The sequence below is a fragment of the Orbilia oligospora genome (assembly GCF_000225545.1).
Source record: "Orbilia oligospora ATCC 24927 unplaced genomic scaffold scaffold00004, whole genome shotgun sequence".
Taxonomy (NCBI): Eukaryota; Fungi; Ascomycota; class Orbiliomycetes; order Orbiliales; family Orbiliaceae; genus Orbilia; species Orbilia oligospora.
Window position 1 is genome coordinate 993,001 of NW_011645561.1, and position 16,957 is coordinate 1,009,957.

The following is a 16,957-nucleotide window of genomic DNA, read 5'->3' on the forward strand; positions in this document are numbered from 1 at the left end:
AGAAGAATTTTCGATAGGAAATTTTGTTTAATTATGTCATGCCATGTAAGGGAAAGTACAGTCTAATTAGCACGGAAATGGAAAGCTGCAGTCAAATTACATCTCCAGAATAAGCATGCACCCGAAAGGGTCTAGAGGTCGTCTGACAGAATCGAACTCTGGTGTCGAAGAAAATAGAATAGACATCGACAAGATAGTGTTAGTTCAGTAGTATTTTCAGTAAACCTTCAGCTAATGCACGGAGTGCACAAGTGGAGAAACAAGTGATTTGATTTGATATCTTCAAACAAAGAAAGTCCAGAATTGAGTCGCTTCGAATTTCGATTCGATACAAACGAAAGCTGAACTTCGAAGGCCAACCAGAGTAAAAGTGGGGAAAGGACCCGTGAACTGACTTCCAACTGCAAGGGCAGATCAGGAGGTAAAATCTCGCCTCTCGCTTAAAAAACACAAGAAAGCAAAGAAAGCCAATGCCCTTGCAGAATCGGGCAGCTTTTTTGAGATCAAACTTGATATTTCTTGTTAATGGTTCTTTTCTGGTTATTGGACCCACATTTAGCTGGATCTGGCATGCTGAACCATGGGCGGAGGACTGACTGTCCTTGAGACTTGCTTTGAGAAGCGCTTTTGCTCTGAATCAAACTCCGGGTTCTAGTTATGAGAAGGGCCATAGAGATCGCCCCGGCGAAAATGAATTACGTTTCGATAGGGTCCTAAGGAGATACCAACAAAAAAAAAAAACTTCCCTTACTCCGTTCTCATCTCTTTGAAAGATGATACTGACATTGTTGAAGGCAGCCGACTGGAATCCCAGGTAGCCCCCGCTAGTTAACTTCCAAAGGTTGGGGTTCGACCGGTCTGGGTATCCCAACTTTGCAATATATAGGTACAGTACAACAGAAAGTGATCAATTAAGGATCTGAGCCGATTGACCGTGGTGCATCTGTACAGGATCCCGTCGATGCCTGCTCCAGGGCCCTTGACGACCCTTGGGTATATGGTAGTGGGACAATTAAAGGACTTGTCGGCGCCCAACCCAAGCCGCATGTGCATGAGATTTGCTAGTCAAGATGCCCAAGATGTCGACATCCGAAAATTCTGAAACACCAGAGGCGAGAGTGGTCGATAAAACTAGATTGCGAATTGTCGCCTTTTTGCGCAATTCGCTCTAGATTAGATACGAGATATACATACAAACATTGCCACCTGCTTAATGTCGGTACAGCTTTGGATCGTTTACCTACATCGATTTGTACATACGCACCCACATATAGACATGCAAATGCGGGAGTAACCAACTGAGGAACGCTCGTGAAACTTGCCTCGCAGAGGGGATCTTCGAAAACGTTGTGCAACAACTTGTTACGGCAGCCCACTGGAGTTTTTTCACGGACATTATCAAGTTCATAGTATACTATGATTCTGGATGAAAATTTTGGGAATGGTGACCTAAAAGCGCATAGTTTCTGCTGTTGGTCAAAAAAAAAAGTGACCTTTTGGTTGACCATCACCGCCAGGGCCCCGTGCATGTTTCTGTTGTCAAAAAAGTTTGTGCGCGCGTGGAAGTTGATATTCCCTGCATGCCGTCGGGCCTGGGGTCATCCTCAAACGCCTACGGGGTTATACACCTGCCTATACCTGCCTGATAGGCGGGGAATGTAGAACAGGATGCATATTCCGTTTAATTGGACAGTGGAGGTATCGATCATGGTTGTTTCTGGCATGAGTTAACTTCAGATGATGACCTAATCCCATCGTCTTGAATATTATTGAAAGGAGAACAAAGTATACATGTGCACAGTTCGATGGCGAGAGATGAGAAAGCTAAGCCCCGTCCGTCCAATGCAGGAGATAACCTCACTGATCTTTTGCAATTTCAATAAACTCTCTTTGAAAGACAGTGCATAGAATTGCAATTGTGGTAATTATGGGAAAGCGGCCTGGGCACATTAACTTCCATCGGAATATACATATACTTACTTACGCACATCGTGTCAGTTCGATCGATATCTTAAAAATACTAGTATATACCTGCGTCATTATCCCCAGAAATCCTCGTAGGATTTCGTTTGTTTGTTCTGTTTCCTCCCACTTATTCTATTTTTTCTTTCCTGGGACACCTCTCCGACCAGGGGCAGTGCGTCTACACCGAGTTTGGCTCCCTGCTTCGGTATTCAACCAGTAAACATCATTGATAGGCTTCTTTTCAGCTAGCGCGCTGCAGTCTGGCAGTCTTTGCAGTGCTGTGCCTCACCCGTACGAAAGCTTTGCCCGCTAGACCGAACGTTCACGGAGAGGCCAAACCCCAGTCTGGGCTGACAGTCGAACGTTTCTCAGCTTGCTTAATATCAGGTACAGATCCCGTACCATTCTTCTGATCTTCCAAAATCTCACAGGATTTCTGGTCGGTTCTTTTTTCGATACTTTCTTTCTTTAACGGCCTGTCAAAAAAAAATTAACAAAAGAAGAAGACGATATTGCGGCCTGGACGCTGCATTACCGACCTGTCAATCTCTCTTTTTGTCGTTCCGAATTAAATTATTACAACTTCGCAACTGCATATTTTTAATACTTACTTACCTATTGATTACTGTGCGGGCTACCCAACTAATACAGACGTTTATCGTTTGAAGGCAATCCCTGGTTCTTCGAAGCATTGACCTGCTTACCGCCCACCCGAAACTGTTTCTTCATTCTCACATTCATGCGCTGAGCATCTCTGCCATCACATTCACACCTTCGATATAAACAGACGAGAAACATCAGTCGCTCGACCCGAGGCTGTTTGCGAACGTACTTTTTTAATTTTTATTTTTTCGAATTTCTGCCGACGCTTCTTTGCAAAAGTTTTCCAGATTCAAGTCTAGCCAGATAGCCGTCGCTGATAATAATATTAAAGGTATGTTGAGTCGTTTCCGTTTTGTCGGTGCGTTTCAAGGATTCGAAACACCACGGTCTGGTCTTCAACCCTCCCCGTATCCAACATATATTCCACGTATTGGAGGAGCGATATAACATCGTTCTGAACAGCCACAGGAGCTAGCTATCTATATCGACGGCTCTATCAGAAGCTGGACGGGACTGGAATGGCAGTTAATGGCCTTTGACCCCAGATTTTGTCTATCTCCTGGGTATGCAATGTAATATACTTTGCAATATGGGTCAAACAGGACACCCGGCAGAATCAGGCTCAATCCCCTTTAAATTATCTTTCACAAGCCGAGAAGGGCCTATATACTTTGTATGCGCACAGGACATAGTATATCGCCATTTTTGGGGGACATTGCTTGAATTCCCAGAGTCGCAAGAGGAATGTTCTTTGCCAACCTGTGAACTTCCTGTTCGGCCCAAACGACTTTCCTATTATCCGAGGAAGCCCATGGTGTCTCTTAATTTAAAAAGACCAGGCCGGAAGACCCTTCACAGTACATGCGTACATAAGAATATATATTGTATCAGACGACACTTTTTGAACTTTATATTAGAGGCTATTTCTCTAATAAAGATTTAAAATTTCTTTCCGGATCGCGACTCGAGTCGAGCAGTGACACTATCGCTGGAACATCGCTAATTATCTTTGAAGCTTGTTGGACAGGTACCCCTGAGTTTTGAAGTCTGGAGATCCCTGACCGCCTGCCTCTGTCCGTCTCCATCTTTGCCGTTTGCTAGCGTATTTCGATTCACTGGCACAGCGCACCTTCCATAACGTCGGCCAACCGAAACGAACTGGATAACCTTGTCCCACATCGCCCACCGCTATTAAAACAAACGCTAGTCTTGGTGGTCTGGTCTTAGTAGTGCTATATCAAAGGAAAGGATTAGAAGGAACAGAAGGAACCAGGCAGCGGGGCAAGCTCGTCCTGCCTGTTGGATCGTCATTCCGACTTTGCCATATATCCTGGCCCGGTCAGATCTTGACGCACAAATAACTACTTGACATTGGGCCGGCCCTCCGATTCTTTTCCTTCCGACACTACGTATACTTTGCATTTGCATTTGCATTTTTTTTTATTTTTATCTTTTAATCTTTCAACATGACGAGTTTTGTTACGACAGCCACAACCATGTTCAGCCGTTTCCCTCTACGGCACAGCAAGCCGAAGGAACCTGAAATCGGGTTCCCAATACTAGTCGAGAGCTCGCGACCGGACGTTTTGCTTATGAGAAGTGAGAGCCACCAGAATATTCTTTCGCAATCAAGGTAAGCATGAACTCACAGCCATACATAACAACGTATTCTTTCCCATATGCATGCGCTAATAAATTCATGCTGTCTAGCTTTACTGGAACACTGAAATACACCACTACTCCTAATTTTAATGCTCATCCTATTATGCCCGCATCGAACGGCCCTCCAACTTTTCACACAATACCCCGCCACCCAGCCCATTTAGCATCCCTTCCTGGTACTAAAAAAAGTGCTTTTACTCGAAAACCAGTAGCCTCTGCACCTTCTAGTGCTATTACTGGTCCAAAGAGCATCGATTTATTATTTGCTGCAGAAGCGAGTAGAAGAGGAAGCAGCCCAGACGAAGTTACAAGGAAAGAATCAGTCGACAGCGTTGCATTTGAACCAAAGACAGATATTCCACCGCCGCCACCGGAAAAAGCACCAAGGTTAAGAGATTCGATCGTACCATCCTTGAGCGCTTTAGATAGGTCTTTCTTGGGTAGCATATGTGGAGGAGAAGACATCAAGGAGGAAGACGAAGAGTCAGCATCCAATCCACCAACACCAGTACCTTCAACCACTCCGATACCCTCAAATTCTACTTCTTCTAGATTACCACTTCCCCAGGCTCGTAAAGTATCATACGAACCCGGACCTTTGAAAGTACTTCCGAAAACAAATAGCGGACCTCCACCTAGGAGATCGCCTCCACCGATTCTATCCCCAACTGGGGCGCCTATGATAGAGCTCGCTCCCCTCACACCAATACTTCAAGATAACGGAGACGACACTTCCAGTGTACTCATGTCGCTTGTATCAGAGTCCGGAAACTCCTCTCCACAGGAGCCCAAAGGTGGCGAAGCGTACATCGCTCTTCTAGAGCGTCAGCGAGATCAACTTATCGCAAGGCAGAGACGAGTTATGCATCAAATCAAGGAACTCGAGGCTTGCTTGCCACCAAACCCGTCTACCCACAACTATACGCACAGGGCGCAGCTAAAGGACGAATTGAAACGACTACAGGCTGAGTACGATAGTTTATCCCGGGACCTTTATGACAAGGGTCTCATGTTGCATCGCGCTTGGAAACGACGGGATGCGAACATGGGACTAGAAGCTCCTGCGGTCCTTTGGGTCCGAAGGGTGGGCGGCCCTTGAGCGCGACACTCAAGTGTTCCGAATTTGTGGACGGCTCTTCCGAGCCGTTTATCTTTTAATGATGACTTTCCGGTATCCCTCTTTATTCGGATTCACCGAAAAATATCTACTTAGTTTTTTCTTTATTGCCTACCCCACATTATCAGCGAGTTTCAGCTGTCGCTATTCTTCAAACCTCATGCACACAAACATTGTCCCAAGCCTGGTGGGGCCGTTGTTTGTCTCTTACTCCTTTGAGTACATATTTTATCGAAGGAGGTCTATTATGGGTGTATTCATCAATGTTGGCGTTTTGTTTCTTTTATCTTATTCTAGCAACTTACTAGCGTGTCGTTTGCATTTTTGAGGCTCTTTTGTCACATCTTGTTTTATTTTTTATTTTTGTTTGGTTTCCCGGTTTCGTTGAACATACTTTAGCTCTCTTACATGTCATTATCGCAAGAAAAACGGAGTTCAGGGGAAATGAATATATTCTCGTTTCATATATAGCATACATGGTCATAAACATTCGTAATCCGCCTTACATATAGGAGAAACATCTACCGTCTATCAACCCATCGCTAGTATTCCACCATAGTCACTCGCTAATTCTGATCAAAAGAACTACTAAGTACTCGATGAGCTTTCAGGTAATGTTCTTCACAACTTGGACAACCACATCGTGCAAGGTACATGCTCTGCTCCAGCCCCCATATGACGTCTACGAAACATGCCTTTTCATTCTGTATATCCCGATCCTCAGTCCCCTGTGTCCCCTCGTATCGACTGTAAAGAGATTCGAGGATCGCCCTCCACCATTCGCAGCGCACAGAATCCGCGCCCCAAGTAAATCCGCCCAAGTCGAACCAAGCCAAATTCGCCCAGGTTTGGAATACAATCGGTGCTGCGAGCTCAGCAGCCTGTCGGGATAGAACGACCCGTTCGCCGCTGTTTAATTCGAAAGGAGCTACCTCGTTTAATAAATCTAGGAGTTCTAGATCACCTCTTTTGAAAGCGATAAGAAACAATGCGCCGAGTTTCCCGCCCCAGGAGTTTGTTTGTAATTTGGATAGTTCCGGGTTCTTTCCCAGATGGTATCGAGTGATTTCGGTGTACCCCGCTAATGCTGATAGGATTACTGGGTGGTATTCTCCGAGCGTGAGTTCAGGAAAGATTCCACTTAGGTATCCGTAGACGCTGTTGTCCTCGTTTTTATGGTGTCTATTATACGTTTGAGAAAAAAACTCTGGTGCAGAGGCCTCGACTTGCCGTATAAAATCCAAGTTTCCCATCAATGTCGCTAACTGGTATGAATCTAGGTATGACCAATGGTTTGAATGAAGATCCGGAAAAGCCTTCTGTATTTTCTCGAGTCCGGGAACTTCTGCCTGTGAAAAGAATCCACGGACCGTTAGAGCTTCGGCCTGACGCTCAAGATCCGAAATGTATTCGTCCCAACGGCCGGCAAGAACTGTGGCTAGGGTGATACCACAGCCTCGAAAGTCCGTTGTGATCTCATCGGAATTTATACTATGATAGATATCGCTGCTGATTTTTAGCTCTAGATTCTTTAAGCCATACTTCTTGGCTAAGTGAAGTCCCGTTTCTCCAAGTAAATTCCGTTTCATTGCCATAGTCGTGATGCCGGTGAACTGGAGGGGCCAGCCCTCTAGCTCTGCTTTATCCCTATCTAACCGGAACAAAGTACGATGCTCCAGGGGATCTATTTTGTGGTAGACTGTTGAGCTGTGGTTCTCCGATTTGCCCTCATTCTGCGGGAGAGTGCCGAGAAGGCGTTCTTGTATGAATTTCTGGAGTACTTTTTGAGCGTTTTGGATATCCTTGCACTGAATCGGTATCGCTGGATAGTCGGCCAAGGGTATTGTTGCAGATTTGACACAATATAAAAGTTGGCCTCGATTCTTTTCGTTCTCTATGAGAATTTCTATGTATGGAGACTTCATGCGCAGGCGATCAAGATGCCGTTCCTTGATTGACTTTGTAGTGTAGGAGCTTGCTGGTGTCATCATCAAGTTGACCAATACCGCAGCATCGTAAATTTTACTCTTTCTAGTTAAGTAATCGACTGCGGTATCTGCTTCTTTTAAGAGTCTCTCCAGCTCGACCTCGAGGTTTTCTTTGCAGTAGCTTCGAACTTGGTTGAATATTGCAAAGTTTTGGTAGAGAATGTCGGTATTTTCAGGTTTCTGGTATGGTGGGAGGTCTGTTCCTTGGGCCCATTGAGGCGGGATAACAGCAGTCTCAGAGTTGTGAGATGCAGGAATATACGTATACTCCAGGCTGCCGTGAGAGATGGCTGTAACCTCGACGGGGCGATTCTCATAATCAAGTATTCCGCCGAGCAAGTAGAAGACGCAGTCGATATCCCGGACGCTTGCATTTCACTAAAATTAGCACTTTTGACTCCGCAGGGCCCGAAAAATGTATATGTATGAAGAGAAACCGTTGACTGAATTGAGCTGATCTTAGGAAACCGCTGCCGTCCGGATATGTAGACCCAGATATATACACTTACATCTCTATGGTGGGTCTAATTGTCACCTTTGGAACTGATGAACTTGGAATATCATTTGGATTTTGGACCTCATTTGCGAAATGACGTTTCGAGCATTGAAAACGGAATTTTATGCACCAATCGCACCTTTCAGAGGTTGTTGGCTGAGATGTGGTAGTGGCTTCTATACGCGACCAGGTGCACTATATTAATGTCGAGACGGTATCTTTGAGTTAGCCTTCGTGGTTCCTTAGTTAAGCGTATAACTCTAGGATTCTGTATGTGTATTTAACCAGGAGTAACTGGCTTGCGAGACTGGCTGGTGGTAATACCATGCATGGCCATGGCTACCTTTGCTCCGAGCTAGCTCTTTCCGGCTAAAGAACGGTTCTCCTTAGTCCCTAGCCTCCGAAGCTTATGTTGCACGTGACTGCCCGATTTTAATTAAGGGCCATTGAAACAAATTGTCGCGCATTTGTAAGCCTGAGTATTAGCAAAGTATATAGTAACTTACCTTTTTTTTGTCCCTCCGACAATAGTAACACTTCGCAACTCTGCCCATATTGTTTCTAGCTGTAGAACTGTATTGCCACTGGAAAAGTGTCTTATCAACGGATTATCTTCGATGAGTTGTAAAGTAATACAAGAGTAGCTCATGAATCGTGATAGATGGTGCTAAGGTAGAACCAAAACGTTAACATGAGATCTGAATGGCAATGGCCTTCTGCTTCATCTTTTATATGCACAAGTTTATATGGCAGGTTTTCCATTATCTCAAGCCAGACTTCGCAGATTTTCCACCCAAAAACGCAACCTGTTCAACTTTGGTTCTGCTTCTGCGCGACGAGCTTTTAGAATTGTACATACCCCCAATTGCCTAGCCCTCCACCACAAAACCTATCCAATCAAAACATATAAAACAACCAAAGAAACAGCGAAAACGTTGCCAAAGATGTGCAGCTTCAATCTGTGGCTTGCATAGTGCATAATTGCCAGTAAATTATTGGGATGTACGAGACCATTGGGATGTGAGGGGTTCAATGTATCTCCAATGCATAAGATCATCGATCGGTGGCATGTTCACCAAAACCAAAATCCCAGTCTCGGCTGTTCTAGTTTCGAGACTGCCAAAATCCAACGGGCGTCTAGACTTAGCTAACAACAACGCAAGCACCACCTGGATACGAGACTAAGCTAACAAAAGGCGAATATTATTTTCGCATCGATCGTGAGGCATGAGGGACCAAGATCTCGTTGTGAAAGGGGTGCTTTCCCCAGCCATGCATAGTCACCCGCATGGCTCCCTCATACATATGCACATCCTATTGCGACTATACTTTCAAGGATATATTCCTGACAGTTGGATCTATGGGGCGAACCGGAGTTTCGCACGGGATTGATGAAGGGAAATATTACACCTGGTACCTAGCCATAGCAATACTCAAATCTCTTGGCATCTCTGTTTCGCGAATTCGCCAGGTCCCCCGTAGTTTTTCCAATCGGATGTCATACTAGCTATTCTCGCTCCTGGCCCAAATATCCCAGCCTTGTTGCATTTTCTGCGTTGCGGAGATTGGCGGATGTTATTGTTGGGAGATCCCACGACCACCACGACGAGATCGGCTGGTTACATCATTTGGCTCATCCGCACTAACCAGAAGCTCAGCTTACCCGTATAAAATTTCCAACATTCCAGCGCCGCCGCCAACTTCCACTCAGGTACCACCCCCCCATATAAAAAAAAACACCTTTCCCCAACTTCATCAAGACAAGATACTTCAAATATATCACAGAAAGCTTACCCCACAATGGCAGATCCAATCCGTCCTCTCATCGTCGAGACCACCAAGATCATGGAAGCCCAACCTCCGGCTATTACTGAGGCGTAAGCTCTACTCTAACCTTAACCACGTTATCTAGAAGTGACTTTGAAGCTAATAATACGATATGCACCCCTCCAGAATCCCCCTCGTAACACCTCTAAACCTCTTCCTCTTCTCTCTCGCCGCATATCTCATCTACATGCGTTTCAAGCCCTCTCCAATCCCCACAATAGACGCACCGGAACCTATAGTTTACACGGCATACACCCCACGCACTTTATTAAAATACAACGGCACGGATGATCCGCGTATTTTACTCGCGCTGAAGGGGAAAGTATTCGATGTATCTTCGAAGCCAATGTTTTACGGCCCAGGTGCATCGTATAGTTTGTTTGCAGGGAGAGATGCGAGTAGAGGATTGGCTAAGGGTGTTTTGGACCAGAGTTTGTTGACACCGCTGGATCAGAAGTTGGATACTTTGGAGGATTTGACGGCGGATGAGAGGGAGACTTTGCAAGGCTGGTTTGATCAGTTTGTGGGGAAGTATCTGGTCGTCGGTGAGCTAGTTAATGAGGGAGAAGAAGGTACGGTTCAGGAGAAGCAGTAGGTAGACTAATGGGATCAAGAATTGGCATGATGGAATTGTGATGTGGGTAGTTAGCTGGGCGCTTTGTGCTATGTATGGGAAGTTATAGTAGGATTTATGATTTATCCTTCCTAGCTCAATATAATTTTTTTGGAAGAAGCCATTACGAAGCTTGATATTATTCCTTGGGGGTAAAATTTAAAGGATGTCATTATTCTCTATTATTCAATTTATTCCAGAAGCAATGCATGCTTTTTTGCTGAGTGTAGAAAATATACAAATGGATATTAAAAAAAGGACCAACCGTGAACACGATTAAGTCTCGGATATGTACGAAAAGAAAGCATATTATCGTGAAGGGGGTGTCCCCTAAAACAAGCCAGCTGTAAGATCGATGTGCTCCAATAACGCCTTAACAAATGGAAAAATATGGTGTATTTCTTTCAGCCCTCCATGATCTGCCGCTTAATGATAAAAATTGTTACTCCAGCCATGATACTCAATTACCCTTTCCTAAGCGAGTCTACTGACAAAATCGGAATTTCAGAGTCCCGAACATCCCTGATGCCCTCATTTTTCCGGCGTTCCACGAAGTTATCGATTTCATCAACAACGAGTGTCCATTCTGACAACGCCCTACCGAAGTACTTCCAGTTCTGAGGCGTTGCCCCAGTTGGCAGACGAGCGAGCGGACCGACAGGAGGAAGCTCCTTGTTCTCATTGTTGGATTCAAACCAATCTTGTGTTAGACGAGGTAGTCGTGGAGGATTGTTACCCTTGCCTTTCCTTGCGTGTGGTGGGCGGTCGGTGAATTCCAAGACGAATTTGAATTGCATCCGATTTCTGTTGGCAAAGGTTGCGCCGTATGGAACTTTGGTGCCTTGCCAGACATCCTTTCCGGACGAAGTTCGTGGTGGCACATATCCGGAGTTTGTTGCTTTCGATGCTGGTTGTGGGGCGACTGGAGCAACCTTCGGTTGTGGAGTTGGGGATGAGTCGGTCTTCAGGGCCTCTGCTGCGCCTAGGAAATTTCTGAGGAGTGACCATCGTCTCTTAATGATGGACCCACCATTACTTTCTCCATTTGACGCTTGTGTCTGAACGGGCTTGGCTGGTGCTGGCGCCGGTTTAGGTTCTGCCTGTGCCGGTATCATCTTGTCGAGGGAAAAGGGTCGTCCAAATCCGGGCTGAGACTCGACGCGGATAATAGCAAGTTTGCGATTAGGCGCAGGCGGGCACGGCACTATCGATGGCCTCACGGTCGAATTTCGGTCCGACTCATCACGTAGAAACATGAATGAGGCATGGGATTCGTGAAGTCGCATCAAAAGCGTCTCGAAAATTTCGCTGTCGCAGGAGCTTGTTGAGATTTCGACACCATCAGGTGTAAGACTGGCCTCGCCATTCGATCCTTGACCTGAAAGTCTGCCCACTCTCCAGCACAAAAGTCTCATATAAAACGCTCTTACCATCGGGCACCAATGGCTGAAAAATCGGTTCCACATGCCCTCAGAGAGGATCCAATCTAAGCAAATCGACTTTTTCCGTTCAGAATCCTCCGCTATTAGATCCCAGATAACGTAGATGAAAGAGAAAAGTCGAAGCTCGGTCATGCTGTTTTCGTTTTTCATCATCTCCTTCGAAACATCCATCCAGAATGGCCAGTCGATGTACCTGGCGCCGGTTTCGGATTGTTGTTCAAACTGATAAAGCGCTGGGATACCTTCTTCTAAGAGGTCGCAGAGTGAAACACATGAAGAATGTTCGATAATTTTCGTATTCTTTGCTAATGATTTGAGAAGGTTGGCGAATGCTGTTGCAAACACGTCCCGCATGGCATCGTTGAAATTTTTGTCCATCGTGATATCTTTTAGAAGCGAGAAAATCCTCTGGTCCATTAAAGGGCGGTACATTGTCTTGGATGGCGCCTGTTGCATAGTATTTCCATTCCCATTTGCCATCTGGGCACCAACGATATCGTCGAAAGTAACGTTGGCCAAGCTGATTTCTGACTGTGAGAGATGTGGTGGTCCACGCTGGATGGCGGTCTCCAAGAGCGAAAGTATATGAGCTTGAATAAACAAAAACCCAGGAGCACAAAGTCTCGCCGTCGCGGAAATTCCAACAGGCAAGTATTCTGCCAGCAAGAGATGGTAGTGTTTGGCGAACACAAAAAACATATCCGTCTCTCGTCCTGTCCATCGGGATATCCAGGGACCCCTCCAGTCAATATTACTTGTTGCAACCATGTAGTTACCTGGTTTCTTGAGTCGCGGTAAAGCAGCTCCCATGGTAGTAAAACCAACAGAGTGAACTGCTTGCGGGAATTCGCCTATGACACCTTCAGCCACTGCCTGAAGATCCATCCCACGCCCGATACCGTATTCATTCAAAACTTTGCGCAATTGCGGGGCCTTTAATCCGAGCAAACCGATAAGCATTTCGCTAACGCCATTAACGAAGAAGAATGAATATGCGATGACTTTTCCAGCAAAATGCACGAGCCCACCACACTGCTGCTCCGACATTCCTTCCAGTGTATAGGCGAGAGTGTCGAGAAGAGATGTTGTATACATCACTTTCATGTCGTGCTGCAGTGATTTTTCATACGATATTGTCGACGAGGCGGATGAGAGGGAGGAACACGAATTAGAAGGGCTTGGATTCCTTGTCGAAAGCGGTGCAAGGGATGAGGGTGCACATCTCCATTCTGGTCGGGATACGATCCCAATAACACCCTCGAGGTATGTCGTTTTGTCTTGGACTGGAATCATATTGGCACCATTTGCGCGGAGCGATGCTAGCAGGAGGGTCCACCATTTGTTCAATGTTCGTATCCTTCGGTCGAGTTCGTGGATATCAATTGGAACTGTCGAGGTCGAACCCTCAAACCTGCGTATGAAAGGGATAAGCGAGCTACGGAGGACATGAGTTCGCTGGAGGATTGATTTGCAGTTGAATCTGAATACTGTTAGTAGTGAACAAAATTCTAGGTGAGGTTATTATGGACCACATACTTAGAATAATCACTTTCCAAGCCCTTGAAGCCAATCCAGAGCTCGTCCTTCTTTGGGCTAGTATTACCTAGAGATGATAAGGCGAGGGAAGAATTCGATCGTTGGGAAGACAAGGTTATAACCTGCCCCTCGGAGGCAGGCGTCTTCATAAATGCGACGCTTGGTGGACGTTTCTTTGATTTTAAAGACCGCAAGCTAGAAGAGCTCGAAGACAATTGTTCAGGTGACCTTTGGATAGTATGTCGACGTTCTAAGACCGGTGCAGGGCGTTTTGGGGTATTGGATCCGTTCGTTGAGGTGGAAGAGTTGTCGTCTTCAGGGTTGCTAAAGATGGATTCATCTTTCCCGTTTGGCGACGGAGACCTGGACGAGGAGGGAGAGAACTCTAGAGAATCCCTCCCAGCAAGATGATCATACTTGGAAAACATGTAGTTGAGATGAGGCTCAGAAGCTGAGCGGAGAAGAAAACTCGTTGGCCGTACTTTGCCCACGGAGTCAGCTACAACAACATTTTTGGGTAAAGCTTCCAGAGTGAGGGCTGCCATGGCTGCACCACAACTCAAATACTCGGGTCGAGAAGAGCTGGAGGCAAGCTAGCACTTGAATGGAAAGGGGATTTTGGTCTCTTCGGGATGTTTTATTTCGAGGGGGCTCGCGCTTGTAATTTTGGCAGGCCGACGGTCTGTCTTGTTTCGTTTTAGATGGTTCTGGTTAAGCAACTTCGGCTACTGCTTCATCTTGTCGAATATATCTGCCGTATGCGTGTAGGATTACTCGTTCAAATGAAATGGCGTATGAAGCTTGCGACAACCACTGATATCAGATAATCCCGGGAATTTACCGTTGTAAACTTATTGCCTGGTCGTACGAATACGGAAAAAAGGATCCGATTGCTCAGAAAGATGAGGAGTAAGGCGATTCGGTTCGTTCAGAGGTAGACTGTCATAACCCGATGACAAGAGATGATAAGATTGGCGCTGCGACGGGGAGGCACAAAACAAAACGTCTTACGAGCGACCGGAAACAAACAAGAATAACGCTTAGAAATGCCAGCGGGAAACTCAGAAGAATGCTTCGAGAATGATATTGTTCATGTGGAGAGTTCCCTAAATGAAGATTGTATCCTTTCGAGCGTCTAACGAAAGAATGAATGAAGTGGGTATTATCAGGCGCTCTCTCATAAACGGCTGAGAAAAAATTGGGGCTGAAACGTCGAAAACGAATGACAGACAAGCAGAAGATGAACGTGAATGTGAGCAGCTGCAACTGGGGTTGATCAGGAAGGGTAAGAATAGCAGCACAAGAGGGCATGCAAATGCAGGCCTCCGTTTCTTTTCTAGTCAAGGTGTTAGTCGTATTTCTTTGTTTTCTATTTGCTGCTGAGGCTGACTGCAGGGAAGCACCGGTCGACTAGCTTCAGTTACCCACCAAGGCAGGATGCCTATTCGCACGACTGTTCAGAGACGTGGCTTTGGGTGGGCATTTCTTGCCATCGTTAGAGATTGAGTGCCTGCGACTTGGGGGCACTCACTTCCCACAAGGGCGATGTTGAGATGCCCTGCGAAATTGCAGTATTGGGAAACAAAGTTTTTAAAGTTCCTTGCAACAGCCAAAAAGGACCCTGGGCACAAACCAATTTTCTTCGCCTGGTAAATGGCAAAATTTTGAAATCAATGATCGAGATCGAGTCCCCGTCGGACTGTTTAGGGCGTGTAATGCCTCGGATCGGCTCTCTTTTCTTCAGCGACCTTCTGGATGGGTGACGGGAAAAATTAAAACCAGCTCCCCCCCACCAATACAGTACGCGAAATTGAACAGTGAGCTGGGTGAGTGGGGCAGGATTTCGTCGACAGATGGATGCTGTGGAGCTAGGGTTAAAAGGCTTGCCCCGGAATGCGTCTATCCGTCTGTTCCGTCGTTTCGAGGGAGTACAAGATAACGCTCCAACGGCCTGGATTTCGGTCGACACCACGACAGTATTGAATATGTGATGTTACTCCAAGGTTGGTGCTTGAATCACTACTGAAACGACTGTAGAACTTTCAAAAACAAATCAAACAGTAATGAGAGAGAAAGAGATTAAGGAATCTAGCGCAGCAGAGTGAGGGCACGCGTTTCGGGTGCTTGGTCGGACTTTTAAATCAGACGAAGCCATGGAATCGCACGTCGTTCCCAATTGCTAAGCCGTGCATTGATGCATGCAGAGACAGCGCAGGAGGGGCTCGCAAGAAAGAAAAAAAAGTATGCATCGGGTGGTTGGTCACCCGGATTCTCCTCTCCTCTGTATCCATCCAATCCCATTCACAACGTGGTGATAAAGACCATTTCGGATCACGGAATAAGGGGTGTCTCTAGATAGGAGAAACTTGTTGAGTGGACTGGCTTCAAATTCAGTGAAGCCAAGATAGCCAATGCAGCACGGCCTTATCACGCCTTTCGAGCTCCTTCAGAGGGGTATGCTTCCGAACACCAGCTTTCCAGTGCAGTGCTAGTTTAACGTTTTCCATATTATACCCATTGATATGATGACGACCGACTAACGATGACAACATTATCAAAGAGAAGAGTTTGGTGTAACCACGAACCGGGAGCCCACAATCCGGACAGGGCCGAAGGAAATGAGGAAGATCTCAATTCTAATCTTGGTTGCTAAATTTGCAGCCGAAGCATTCTCATAGGGCTTCAAAGGCGCCAAAGTCCGGGCTGGGCTGCTGATGTGCTTGTGGTTGCAGTCCACCCTGCATGGGTCCCAATTTCCTCATGCATGTCTCGAATTGACAAATGCACCATTAGTTCAGGAGCGGCTGACGTGCAGGGTCACTGATTAGCAAATCTGGATTTTGACACTTGGCCCCGTTGAGGCTCTGTGCTTGGCAGTTCGCCTTCAAGTCAGATCTATAAATGTAAGTACTTGTAAAAGTTAGCTCGGTGCGTAAACTCATACATCTTACGCAGGATGGTGATTCGGGGCAGAAAGCTTGGTCTGTATTGAAGGGCATTTGTGGTAGGCAGTTGACGTTTTTGTGTATCGGAATGCAAGGATGAATGTTGAAGTTCGAAATGCCGGCCCAAAGCCAGGGCTAGCTGGTCAAAGCTAATCATCCATTAGGCAGGCAGGATCAGCGGCCTGTGTCACCTCGCAACACACTATCCGAGTGACTTCCCAGTTGGTGGTCGAGTATTCTCGAATAGAATTCTGGAACTAGAATAGAACTAAGACTTCCCAATAGTCTAGAGGCCAAGTAATAGGTACCTGCAAGCCTGGAGAACAAATCGATATCAATAGCAGCTAGATATTATAGTTATAGATCTCCTCTGACGCCATGCACCATCTTCGGAAGTTACAGCCTGGCGGACGGTCACGGACTCATTCGCGGTCTAGATGCGGACGAAATTTAAAATTAATAGAATGCCAGAGACCCGCCCCCATTCATATATATACATATCATGGTAAAGCAGCGACGAATGCACTTGATTTCTGAGTTCATAATGTTTCTGTGATCAAATTGCAAACGTAAGAATCGAGTTTTTGAGACTCTAAGATTTGTTCATCTGTGTACATGAATACTTAGGTATGGGTTCTAGGAGCTCGAGCTATACTCTATACATTTACGCCAGCGGACGTTATATCGTTATTTACGTAGCATGTTATCAGTTAATACATTATATATTAGGTAGTTACTGACAAAGACGTATATTTTAGTACAA

The 16,957-nt window shown here is 45.9% G+C and overlaps 4 protein-coding genes across 4 annotated transcripts; 2 read left to right on the plus strand and 2 right to left on the minus strand.

Annotated features, from left to right (window-relative positions):
- Positions 1-4,034: 4,034 nt before the first annotated feature.
- AOL_s00004g294 (uncharacterized protein) lies at positions 4,035-5,329 on the plus strand (the record flags this gene model as incomplete). The annotated part of the gene is made up of 2 exons (XM_011118944.1): positions 4,035-4,201; positions 4,279-5,329. The coding sequence occupies 2 exons, from the start codon at positions 4,035-4,037 to the stop codon at positions 5,327-5,329; spliced, it is 1,218 nt and encodes a 405-aa protein (XP_011117246.1).
- A 584-nt stretch (positions 5,330-5,913) lies between these two features.
- On the minus strand, positions 5,914-8,385 carry AOL_s00004g295 (uncharacterized protein; the record flags this gene model as incomplete). The annotated part of the gene is made up of 3 exons (XM_011118945.1): positions 5,914-7,702; positions 7,845-8,026; positions 8,338-8,385. 3 exons carry the CDS (start codon positions 8,383-8,385, stop codon positions 5,914-5,916), a joined length of 2,019 nt encoding a protein of 672 aa, XP_011117247.1.
- A 1,246-nt stretch (positions 8,386-9,631) lies between these two features.
- Positions 9,632-10,253, plus strand: AOL_s00004g296 (uncharacterized protein; the record flags this gene model as incomplete). The annotated part of the gene is made up of 2 exons (XM_011118946.1): positions 9,632-9,708; positions 9,785-10,253. The coding sequence occupies 2 exons, from the start codon at positions 9,632-9,634 to the stop codon at positions 10,251-10,253; spliced, it is 546 nt and encodes a 181-aa protein (XP_011117248.1).
- A 482-nt stretch (positions 10,254-10,735) lies between these two features.
- On the minus strand, positions 10,736-13,794 carry AOL_s00004g297 (uncharacterized protein; the record flags this gene model as incomplete). Its single annotated transcript, XM_011118947.1, has 2 exons — positions 10,736-13,193; positions 13,250-13,794. 2 exons carry the CDS (start codon positions 13,792-13,794, stop codon positions 10,736-10,738), a joined length of 3,003 nt encoding a protein of 1,000 aa, XP_011117249.1.
- Positions 13,795-16,957: the final 3,163 nt, after the last annotated feature.